The sequence below is a fragment of the Schistocerca nitens genome, chromosome 1 (genome assembly GCF_023898315.1).
Source record: "Schistocerca nitens isolate TAMUIC-IGC-003100 chromosome 1, iqSchNite1.1, whole genome shotgun sequence".
Taxonomy (NCBI): Eukaryota; Metazoa; Arthropoda; class Insecta; order Orthoptera; family Acrididae; genus Schistocerca; species Schistocerca nitens.
The window spans coordinates 1,092,352,852-1,092,364,294 of record NC_064614.1 but is presented as its reverse complement, the minus strand read 5'-3'; the positions used below and the strand labels follow the sequence as shown (position 1 = coordinate 1,092,364,294).

At 39.3% G+C, this 11,443-nt stretch overlaps 1 protein-coding gene across 2 annotated transcripts; it reads right to left on the bottom strand.

Annotated features, from left to right (window-relative positions):
* Window positions 1–253: 253 nt before the first annotated feature.
* LOC126198620 (E3 ubiquitin-protein ligase RNF113A) lies at window positions 254–11,012 on the bottom strand. 2 transcript variants are annotated; one of them, XM_049935087.1, is made up of 2 exons: window positions 10,825–11,012; window positions 254–2,143 (listed from the first exon to the last, which is right to left on the bottom strand). In XM_049935087.1, exon 2 carries the CDS (start codon window positions 2,130–2,132, stop codon window positions 1,176–1,178), a length of 957 nt encoding a protein of 318 aa, XP_049791044.1. In that variant the 5' UTR covers window positions 2,133–2,143; window positions 10,825–11,012; the 3' UTR covers window positions 254–1,175. The 2 variants fall into 2 exon arrangements, with proteins under 2 accessions (XP_049791044.1, XP_049791036.1); XM_049935079.1 differs by having other exon boundaries at window positions 10,802–11,011.
* Between the last annotated feature and the right edge of the window lie 431 nt (window positions 11,013–11,443).

Below are 11,443 nucleotides of genomic sequence, written 5' to 3'. Positions count from 1 at the left end.
CTTTGTAGCTGTATCAGCCTACAGTCTGCTCAGAGTGACCAGCCATATGTAATAATAGATATGAAGTCAATTCTATACAAGTCAAAAATTGTTACTCTTCAGTTTTCTCAAATGAAGTGGATAATGGTATAGTAGATCACCCAAAAATAACAAAATTATGGCTCTTACTGAATAATAACCTAACACAATATTGTTACTTTCATTGTTAATATGTTAGTCAGATAATTAATTAATTAATTAATCAACTGACAGAATAGGTCATATACTTTTATTACATCATTTTTATTGTGGAACAATATTTTACAATGTACATGTCAAGAATAAGTAACACAGTTTGTGTCTGCATGTGGAGTTGTCTTTAAAGTAAAACTAACACTGTAACTGTACGGAATACAGTTCCAATCTAGGACTTGAGAGGTCTTGTGCACAATAATACGGTCGTGTTTGACTATGTTGTGCGAGCAAGAAAGCAGGAGAAGAAAAGAACTATACTATTCACAGTTACTAAAAGTAAAGTTCACAAAACAAAAACATTTATGTACCAATGCCTCTACATTCAGCAGCTACAATGGAAAAATAAAGTGGAAATGATTACAATTCTCTGATCTTTATAGTTATGCCAAAACCTGGTTAAATGAGTTGAAGAATATTGATGTAATAAAAACCATTTGCATTTATGGACCCTCATGCATGGCCATCAACGTCTACCATAACTGTGAATGCTAATCACCTTTACTGATATCAGAACAGTACTCAGTTTCACCACATACGCAACAACAAGTAAATCATAAGAAAGAGATCTGCAAAAAAGGATTGGAGGAGGTTAATTCACAAGGAGGTTAAGTGACTTGTTCGTTTCATCTTAGTACTCCAATAATCACGCAGATGAAGAGCAAGATAAACCTGCATTAGTTCTATTCTCATAACACAAAATCACGGACTTTGCTCCCAGGTGTCACCTTATACAATTGTTGCTAGCACTGTTTGCCTAGTCACAATGTATATACCTTATCTTCTATCATGATGTTTGTATGCCATTATTCACATATATTTACTTGCTGTTATTGTAGCAGACAAACAAAGGAAACCTCTTAAAAACTTTCATTTTCAATTTTTGCAATAATGGTCCCATAAATGTGTTCTGTAATAATACCTGTAATAATTCTATTTACAATTTAGTCAGAATCACTGTTTTGGCATGCATGTGCTGTTTCAGTATTTCTCTTTTCAGCATTTAATTTTGCTATCAACTCTTTAGCAGGATTAAAAACACCATTTGTCTGTTTGTTGCAAATGAAACATCGTGTACTTTTCCTGTACTGCGTTAGGGCACATTTCTCACAAAAATAATGGTTACATTTTGTGACGATAGGATTCACAAATGATCCCCTGCAAATAAAGCACTTAAATGGGAGGTCTTCTGAATCAGAATCTACTTCATATTGATGAGGATCATCATCTGTTGCACCATATGTACCTTCCTGCATTTCACGTTCTAACTGCCAACCATACTTATAATCTGATCTGTCATGTAAGAACTTACAACTATCACCAAAACCACAGAATCCTGTTTCTTTATAATCTTTACAAATGTCTGGTTGGTAATCCCATCTTACAGTTGCCCTAAGGTTAGCAGGTGCTCTAATAGGACCTTTGCGAACCATTCCACTACTTGCGTTGCCCTGAGCAGTGTCCTTCTTTTCATAAAACTGAGTATAATTATTTAAACCTCGGTAAACCTTATCATCTTCCTTTCCTTTCAGTTCTTTATTAATACGTACTGCATTTTCAAAGATAGCTTGAGCATCTTTATCAACTTCAGTTTCTATTTCTAGAATTGCTGTTGCTCCCATGTCCTGTGGACCTTCTCGATCAGCATTTCGCTTTGAACGATAAGAAACTGTCAAAGCATCTACTTCATCTGAACTATCGCTCTCTTCCTTGCTGACATTTGTGGTTTTTTGTAAGCTTGTCTTTTGTATAAGGGGATTTTCTTTCCCTGTCCTTCTCTGCCTTTTGACAATCTCCACTTGTTCACTGCTATCAGAGGAATCTGAACTCTTTCTCCTGGCCCGCACTGCTTTCCTTTTGAAGTTTGTCTTTTTAAATACACATTCACTGGCATCAGCCATTTTTCAGTTACCTGAAATATAAAAACAGGTATAGTTTAATAACAAGTAATAACAGTAAGGGCAAAAAATAACACACATCACTGCAAGAGTAAATACTGAGTGTCACAGGATATCTGTCCAATGAAAAGATGTAACTCATTTGGTCAAACACTGTTATTGGTAGCAATGGGAATTAACTGTGTGAGATGGAAAGGAGTCAAGTAGGAGGAGATGTGCTGAAAGTTGTATGTCTAATCCACAGATTGGAGAACTTGGTATGACACACCAGAATTTCTATTTCCTACAGAACTTAAAATTAAACAAGTGCTAATAACTGGAGTTATGGTAAGAAGGATATTAACACTAAGAAGTTACAACTTCACAAGCTATATGCTGGTATTTCACAAAGCATCAAGGCTTTTAAATGAACACTGAATTGAGCGCCCCCCCCCCCCCTCCTTCCTCAATGTCCTACTAAAACCTGCAGTCAGAAGCTTTCAAACTATTTATTTATTAAACATTGCATCAAAAGTTGTAGAAATGACATTTTCCAATATCAACAATATTATGTAAAGGATAGACAACTTATCACCGTAAAAATGATACACTGAGCTGCAAGCATGAACAATGAAAGGACATTAAGCTTTTGGCCAAAGCATTTTTTCAGAAAGGAAAACCTACACTTTCACACAAGTAAGCAGACCTCACTCATAGATGACTGCTAACTATGACTAGAATGCAACTGTGTTTCATCAAATGAGGCAGCAGTCCAGAGTGGGGTGTGGGATTGGTGGGGAGAAGAGAAGTCACTACTGTTTGGAGGAGTGTGCAAGGACTAGATGGTGGCAGGACAAGGCTGCCAGGCACAGTGTTGAGATAGTGTAGGAGGAAGGTGGGAGTGCAGAAAAGGAGAGGAGAAGAGAAGGGGAAATGTCTGGTAGGTGCATTGGCAGAAGCAGTGCACTATGAGGTTGAAGGGACATGAATTGGGAGGTGGTGATATGAGACACGGGGCAGAAACTTGTGTGGTGGTTGTGGGGCCATAGGTTACTAGTGGTTGACGCTGAGATGATTTCAGAAGTAGAGAATGTGTTGTAAGAATAATCCTCATCTGTAAATGTCAGAAAAGTTGGTGGTGGAAGGGAAGATGCAGTTGGCCTGGATTGTGAAGCAATCATAGAAATCAAGCATGTTACACTCAGCTGCAAGTTGTGCCACAGGATCTTCCATTTTGCTCCTGGCCACTGTCTGACAGTGGCCATTCATCCTGGTGGACAGCTGATGATAGTCATACCAATATAAAAAGCTGTAAAATGATTGCAGCAGAGCCGGTATATGACATGGATGCTTTCATAGGTGGCCTGGTCTCTTATGGTGTAGGATAAGCCCATGACAGAACTGGAATAAGAAATCCCGGATGGGTGGTTTGGGCAGGTCTGGCACCTAGCAGTTGGGAGTGGCATAGGGATGGACTAGAATGTTGTGGAGGTTGGGTGAATGATTGAACACAACTTAAGAAGCGGTGGGAAGGATCTTGCCTAGAATGTTGCTCATTTCAGGGCATCATGATAGATAATCAAAGCCCTGACGAAGGATGTGGTAAAGAAGTTCCAGTCCCAGATGGTACTGTGTGATGAAGGGGGCACTACTTTCTAACAAGTTCTTGGGGATGGTGGGAGGATTGAGTGTGTTTGGGGATATGCAGCAATGGGAAATCTGTTTGCGGACTAGGTCTGAAGATAGTACCTGCCTGTGAAGGTCATTGTAGGATCAGCATACTGGGCAAGGGAGTTCTTGTCACTGCAGATACACTGTCACCAGGCTATATGGGAGAGAGAATAGTTGTGGAAGGGATGGCAGCTGTTGACATGCAGGTGTGGTTAGTGGGTTTCATGTTGACAGAGGTGTGGATGGAGCCATCAGAGCGGTGGTGACCAATGTCCATGAAGGTGACACACTGCGTTGAGGAGGACCAAGTGAAATGGATGGGAAAGAAGGTATTGAGGTTGTGAAGGAATGTGGGTAGGGTGTCTTGACCCTGAGTCCAGGTCATGAACCAGACCAGCAGTTTGGGTTTTTGGGAGTCCAGGAATGTTTCCTCTAGATGACCCACAAACACTTTGGCATACAAGGGTTCCATGGGGCTGACCATGCTGTGCCACGGATTTGTTTGTATACTTCTCCTTTGAAGGAGAAGTAGTTGTGTGTTACGATAAAATCAGTAGGGTGTATGAGGAATGAGGTAGTGAGCTTGGAGGCTTAAGGACTGTGGGAGAGGTAGTGTTCAATAACAGCAAGAACTTGGGCATGAGGGATTGTTGGTGTATAGGGAAGTGGTGTCTGTAATATGTGAATCTGCTGTACAACTTATTCTTTTTTGTGTAACAGTTTTGTTCAGAGACTATTTTCCAGTATCTGTTGCACACAAGTTGTGGGTACTGGAAAATTTATGGGTACAAAGGATATTGGAAAACTGTAGTAAAATACAAGCAACACAAATTCAGACTACAATTTTTGAACATCACTTTTTACCCAAAAATTTCCCTGTATCTGTGACATTTACTGGTCATGTAAGAACAAAAAAAAAAAAAAAAAATCCCAAACTGTACAGCAGCTTATAGTGTTGCACACTGTCATTTCTACAATGTATAAAAGCTCTGGAACTCAATCAACATTAACTATTTCCACATCAAAAAATTTTACAGGAAATATAAAGTCTTCTCAAAATTCATACTGTATAAGAAATATGCTTAACCATGAAACTTAAAAAAATAGTATTAACCACTGTAGTCTAGGGGTAGCATTTTTGAGCAGTAATCAAAACATCCAGGGTTCGACCACACTCGCTGCTAAAATTTTTACTAAAAACCATAAGCAATGTTGTCCAAAGACTTCTGGTATAAGAAGTCGTCCTTTTTCATCCAATGGTTGTGTCAAAGAGTGGACAGTAGCTGACAGAGGTTCCGGGTACCTCCTTGTCCTTGGGTAGGAAACTACCCCCAAAAGGCAGGAGAATCAGCACTGATCAATGGCAATGGAAACCACTGCGTCAAAGAAGCCTAATGTGTATCCACACAAAATGAGGCCTGTAACTGAAAGAGTGTTATGAGAATCTCTGCATTGGCGAAGGATTCCAGATCAGTCCCCTGCTCTGGGCTTAGGAAGGGACTGCCATGTAGGAGGATTCCAGGAGAAAAATACTCAATAACCAATGGAAGGGGAACATTTTGAGTCCAAATGTGAAATGTCATAGGCATGAACAGGGCAGGGCAGATAGAAAAAAAGGAAGGAACATAAGGCTTCCTGGTCAGAAAAATATAGGGTACTATCAACACGAGCACAAAATGGTGTAACATGACTAACATTCCTCATCAACAGTGAGGTAGGACAGAGAGTGAGCCAGTGTGAATAGTTCAGTAATAAGATTACTCTTATCATAATAGGCAGCAAATCAACATGAACACAATAGTTCACATATACACACTGGCATCACAAGAAGATCAAGACCGAGCGAGGTGGCGCAGTGATTAGCACACTGGACTCGCATTCGGGAGGACGACGGTTCAATCCCGTCTCCAGCCATCCTGATTTAGGTTTTCCGTGATTTCCCTAAATCGCTTCAGGCAAATGCCGGGATGGTTCCTTTGAAAGGGCACGGCCGATTTCCTTCCCAATCCTTCCTAACCCGAGCATGAGCTCCGTCTCTAATGACCTCGTTGTCGACGAGACGTTAAACACTAACCACCACCACCAAGAAGATCAAGAGAGAAAGTACTTGAGAAGATTGAATGTGTAATTCAGTGTCTAAATGGAGATGAAAATCTAAAAATGATAGGGGACTGTAACACTATAATCAGGGGAGGAATATAAGACACAGTTAAGGGAGAATATGAGCTTTGTGCTAAGAATGAGAGAGGAGAAACATTAACAAAGTACTGTAATTAATTTCACTTGGTAATAATGAATACACACTTTATAAATCACATGGGGAGGAGGTTTACTTGGAAAAGCCCTTTAGACATGGGAAGATATCAGCTGAATTGCGTCATGGTCAGGCAGAGATTCCAAATTCAGATACTGGATTTAAGGTGTGCATAGGAGCAGGTACAGACTCAGATAAAAATTTAGTAATGATGCACAGTAGACTGATGCTTAAGAGAATCATCCAGAAGAATCATTGGAAAGAAGTGGGATACTGAAGTACAGAGGAATAATGAGGTGAGTTTGAAGTTCTCTAAAGCTGTAGATAGTGTGACAATGAATGCCACAATAAGCAATTTAATTAGGGAGGAATGAACACCTCTAAAAATAAATAAATGGCAGTCATAGAAGTAGCACTAGCAAACCAAGGACGGAAGGCAACTGCAAAGAAACCTTTAGTAATGGCAGAAATACTTCAGTTGATTGACAGAAGAAGGAAGAACAAAATGTTCAGGAAAAGGCAGGGACATAGCATTATAAGTCACTTCAGAATCAAATAAACTGGAAGCCATGGCAAAAGGCTGCATGAAAAATGCAGGAAAAAGTGGGTTTCGGAATGACTGATTCAGCGTATTGACTGGTCAAAATAATGTTTGGTGAAATTAAAAGCAAAGGCATCAACATCAAAAACGCATGAGGAATTCTGGCGTAAAACATGAAGGAGAGGGCAGATAACTGTAAAGAGTACACTGAAGGGAGAGCTGTCTGCTGAGGTGATAGAAGAAGAAATGGGAGTCAATATGGAAGACACAGAATACCCAGTACTAAGACTCAGAGTTTAGCAGAGCTTCTGACTTGGGATCAATAAGGTGAAGGGCACAGACAACACTGCTTCAGAATTTCTAAAACGAATGTAGGAAGTGGCTACTAAACAACTAGGTTTGTAAAATCTATGGTTTCAGAGACATACCAGCAGACTTTGGAATATCACCAGCATAATCCTGAAAATATCTGTCCTTGCTAAGTGTGAGAACTATCACACAATCAACTTAACCTCTCATGCATCCAAGTTGCTTATAGGGATATGTTAGATGATAATCAATTTAGCTTTAGGCAATATTAAGGGACCAGAGAGGCAGTTCTGACATTGTGCATGATAATGGAGACATGACTTAAGAACAAGTGAGATGTATTTATAAGATTGGTCGACTAGGAACAAGTGTTTGGCAATGTAAAATGATGCAAGCTGTTTGAAATTCTCAGGAAAATTGGCGTAATCTGTAGGAAAAGGAGGGTAACTTGCAATATTTACAAGAAACAATAAAAATGGAAGACAAAGAATGAAGTGTTCAGATTAAAAGCAATGTAAGGCAGGTATGTAGTCTTTTTCTACTAATGTCCAATTTTTTACATCAAAGAAGCAATAACAGACAATATTTAAAGAATTTATCTTCAATGACAGTAAGAAACACAGCAAGCCAATAATGCAGATTATACACAGACATGTTAAAATGTATACATTTTCAAGAATGTACACTGTCCATCTGTGTGTGAACTTGAAACAACTTGTATAAAAAATGATCTACTACAATGGAAATGAGCTATAGTGCCAGTGGCCGGGAGTTCCCAGGCAGGAAGTTTGGTCCCCAAGTGCAAGTCTTATTGAGTGTGAGACCACATTGGGCGACTTGTGCTTCGACAATGGGGAAGAAATGATGATGATGACAGCACAATACTCAGTCCCTGAGCGGAGAAAATCTCCCACCCAAGCCGCGAATCGAACCTGGGCCCCCGTGCGTGGTATTCCAACGTGCTGATCATTCAACTAATGGGGTGGACTCTACTACAATTAATTTTACTGATAAATGTTGAACATGAATACGCACGTGCATCGAGTCTCAGTTTCAATGAACTGTTTTTACAGCTTCATATGCCTCAAGATAGAAACACCTTATGATATCAAATGAATGTTATCCGTGAATGCTATTCATATTTGCAAGTAATTTACCTCCATTCATGTGACATATGGTCACCAAGCTGATCATGCTCTCAGAAATTCTGCTGAAGTGCACACTACGTCTAAGACAGTAAAACTCAAAAACCTGCAACAGCTCATGAACTATCACATTTGCCCATCAATAAATGTTGTGTGGACATCCTCATGGTAAGGCAGAATGCCAAGGGAAAAAATATAAAATGGGCATGGAACACTGATTGCAGGAAAGTAAACATATATCGGATAAAGACAGGACCTACAGCACATTAGTACCAAATGCAAAGACTGTGAAGCAGCACAAAAGAATTACTCATGATTTAGTTAAGAAAAGAGGAGGTGAAGTTTAACATGACACGCCCTTTCTTTTTACTGGTGAAATACGTTATGTGGAATAGAGCAATCACAAAACATGGGTGCAATGGGTACCAAAATAATAAATTATTGTGAAATTGGCTAACTGGAGCATTAGACAATGTTTGGCCAGTCCACAACTCAGCTGCCAGCTTTCAACATAAGGTAGATCTAGCACTTCACTGATCAGCCTGTCACCACAACCTACACCCTAAAAACTAAGATAGACACAAAAGTAATATCATCAGTGTTGCGTTGTATTTCTGTTTGTGCATTTACAATGTCACAAAATTATTATGTCATGGTGTGTGGACCTGCCTAAATCTATTGGTCACCATGAAATGTAAGGACAGTAACGATCAATATGAAAATTTTAAATTTTCACGATCACAATGAAAAACACACATCAAACAAAACTTCCGCTTTTGTTGAGCTGAGACAGAACCTAAATTTTTGAAGCTGCACTACAGTATTTTCCCCCACATCAATTAAGCACCTATGACTGCTTTGATATGTGTTACATAGTGCCTCCACCCGCTAAATTGCATGCTCCATAGTTAAGTACATAAGATGCATCATAATGCCTGACTGAGATTTGGCTATAATATAATACTGCTTTTGTGGTGTCACCGCCAGACAACACACTTGCTAGGTGGTAGCTTTAAATCGGCCGCGGTCCATTAGTACATGTCGGACCCGCGTGTCGCCACTGTCAGTGATCACAGACCGAGCGCCACCATACGGCAGGTCTTGAGAGACGTCCTGGCATTCGCCCCAGTTGTACGGACGACTTAGCTAGCGATGCACACTGACGAAGCCTCGCTCATTTGCAGAGCAGATAGTTAGAATAGCCTTTAGCTAAGTCAATGGCTACGACCTAGCAAGGCGCCATAGCAATTGATAGTTATCGTATGAAGCACGTCTCATCAAGAACGATGTATACAAATGATGGATTAAAGTTAAGTATTCCAGAAGCTACGTACTTTTCTTTATAGCATTCATTACGTATCCTGTTTCAGACCTATCTCTAGTCTGCGTGAGTTTAACGCATGCATTCGGCCTCCTCAACCAAGTAGTGTGCGTAGTGTTGGCTAACTGCTAACACTACAGCTTTTATATTCATCTTCCAGCTTTTGTTGTTTATGGTGAAAAGTGTTAAACAAATGGATCGAACAAGGGCTTAGGGCTAAGCTGCAGGATGATCTGTTTCCACAACCTTCATTTTGTAAGCGCTTGTGCATTGGTTCCAACAAAATTATCAATTTCCAAAGTCAACCGCAACTTCGGCTAGGTCATGATCTGCCAACACAATCATGGTTTTGAGGAGACACCATCACACTCCAATATCTAATAGAAGTTATGAAGTGCCTGCCCTTGCTTTTTTCGTATTTTATGTGCAATGTATGTACATAACATTCATCAAAATACTTGTCAGAGGCCAGTCCATTATACAATATACATTCTCTGAATTTACCTTGCAGTTTCAGGTTTTATGATGAAACTTGCATTAAATATGGCAAAGTACATCTAAATATGGTTCAAATATTAACATTACAGTATGTTATAAGTCAATGTGCTAAACAGCTTACGCTTACCATTCACATACATTGGCTTTGCCAACACACAACCGAATTATTACTTTCGACCCAATGTAGACCCTACGGTATGCTACAAATTTATCTGTGTCCACAATCAGATTAGATTAATGCTTGTTCCATAGTTCATGAATATGACACTTCATAATGATGTGGAACATTTCAGCTTAACAAAAGTTTGTGTACATCATAATTCAACTTCTTTTTTCTTTTACAAATAATTGTCTGATTACTAATTCATATCTAAAAATTCACATATTGAGTAGAAGTAGATATCATTCACAAATTATTTTAATGTGTTTTTTAATTATGACTGGATATTTGTCAGACTTTTGAAGTTATTTGGTATGTGACTAAAGTTTTATGTAGTATAATTCACCCTTTTCTGTGCCAAAGTTAGACTTAACCCAGCATAGTAAAGATCAGCCTTTCTCCTAGTGTTGTAGCTATGCACACTGCTATTGATTTTGGTTGGGGTTGGGTTATTCATGGCAAAATTCATTAGTGAAAATAGTATTCCGGCATACTACTGTAATGTTTGATTACTGCAATGAAGTGGAACATTTAATATACTGAAAATAGTACCAAAGATACTCTAGAATAGTATTCCTGGGGGCCGTATGGGACGCGTGGAGTGGCACTAGGATAGTTTCTTAAAATAGCTGATGCTAGTTGTACTCCAAGGGAATCCGTCTTCATAATGATCGACTGATATATCAAAATGGTGCGATACTTATGTGTCCATAACGTTTCTTGTCTGTACAGTAAATAAACGTGAACTGTTGTAGATTGCCTTTACGAATTATTTTCATTCTTTATTTCCTTACCAGTAAACTGAGCACCGTCTCACCTACTAAAACGTCCCTCGGTTCTGCGACTTCTCGTCTGCAATGGTCCAAGGAAATATGACAACAGCATAATGCTATGTTGTTATGATATGTCTCCTACAAACCATGAAATCAAGTTCAACAGATAAAACAAAAACACTTAATAGCCTTGCTGTGTTTATTTTCCTGTGGCCAAGACCAGGTTTACCAACATGCGGAAGCCACTAAACTAAAATAAAATTGTATTTCGCAGACACAAAACCGTACAGATTTTTAAGCGCAAATAATGAGTTCAGTACTGAAGTTTAATGGTAGGAAAGTGTAAAAGGACGTTAATATTTGGGCGTTAATGACCGTAATGTCTCTGTAGTTAGAATTAAGTCCGAGCTTCAACTCGATGAAATCTAACTCGATACGACCACGAAAATCGGTAGAACGAAATTGGGCACGTCATAGAGGCGAGAACGGAAACAACGTGGGGTTTTGCACTCTAGGGCAGACGGATATTTAGGAGTGTCAGTTATTTTTAACCGCTATAAAAAATTGTCAGTTATTTTTCACTACCGAATTCACACTGTCCCCGTCACGGCACTTCAAGTCACGTGATCTCAACGTGCTTTGCTGACCTCAACCAAGATCCAC

Bases quoted from the DNA above. Each gene is read 5' to 3' on its own strand.
- LOC126198620 (XM_049935087.1), bottom strand. From the start codon at position 2,132: ATGGCTGATGCCAGTGAATGTGTATTTAAAAAGACAAACTTCAAAAGG.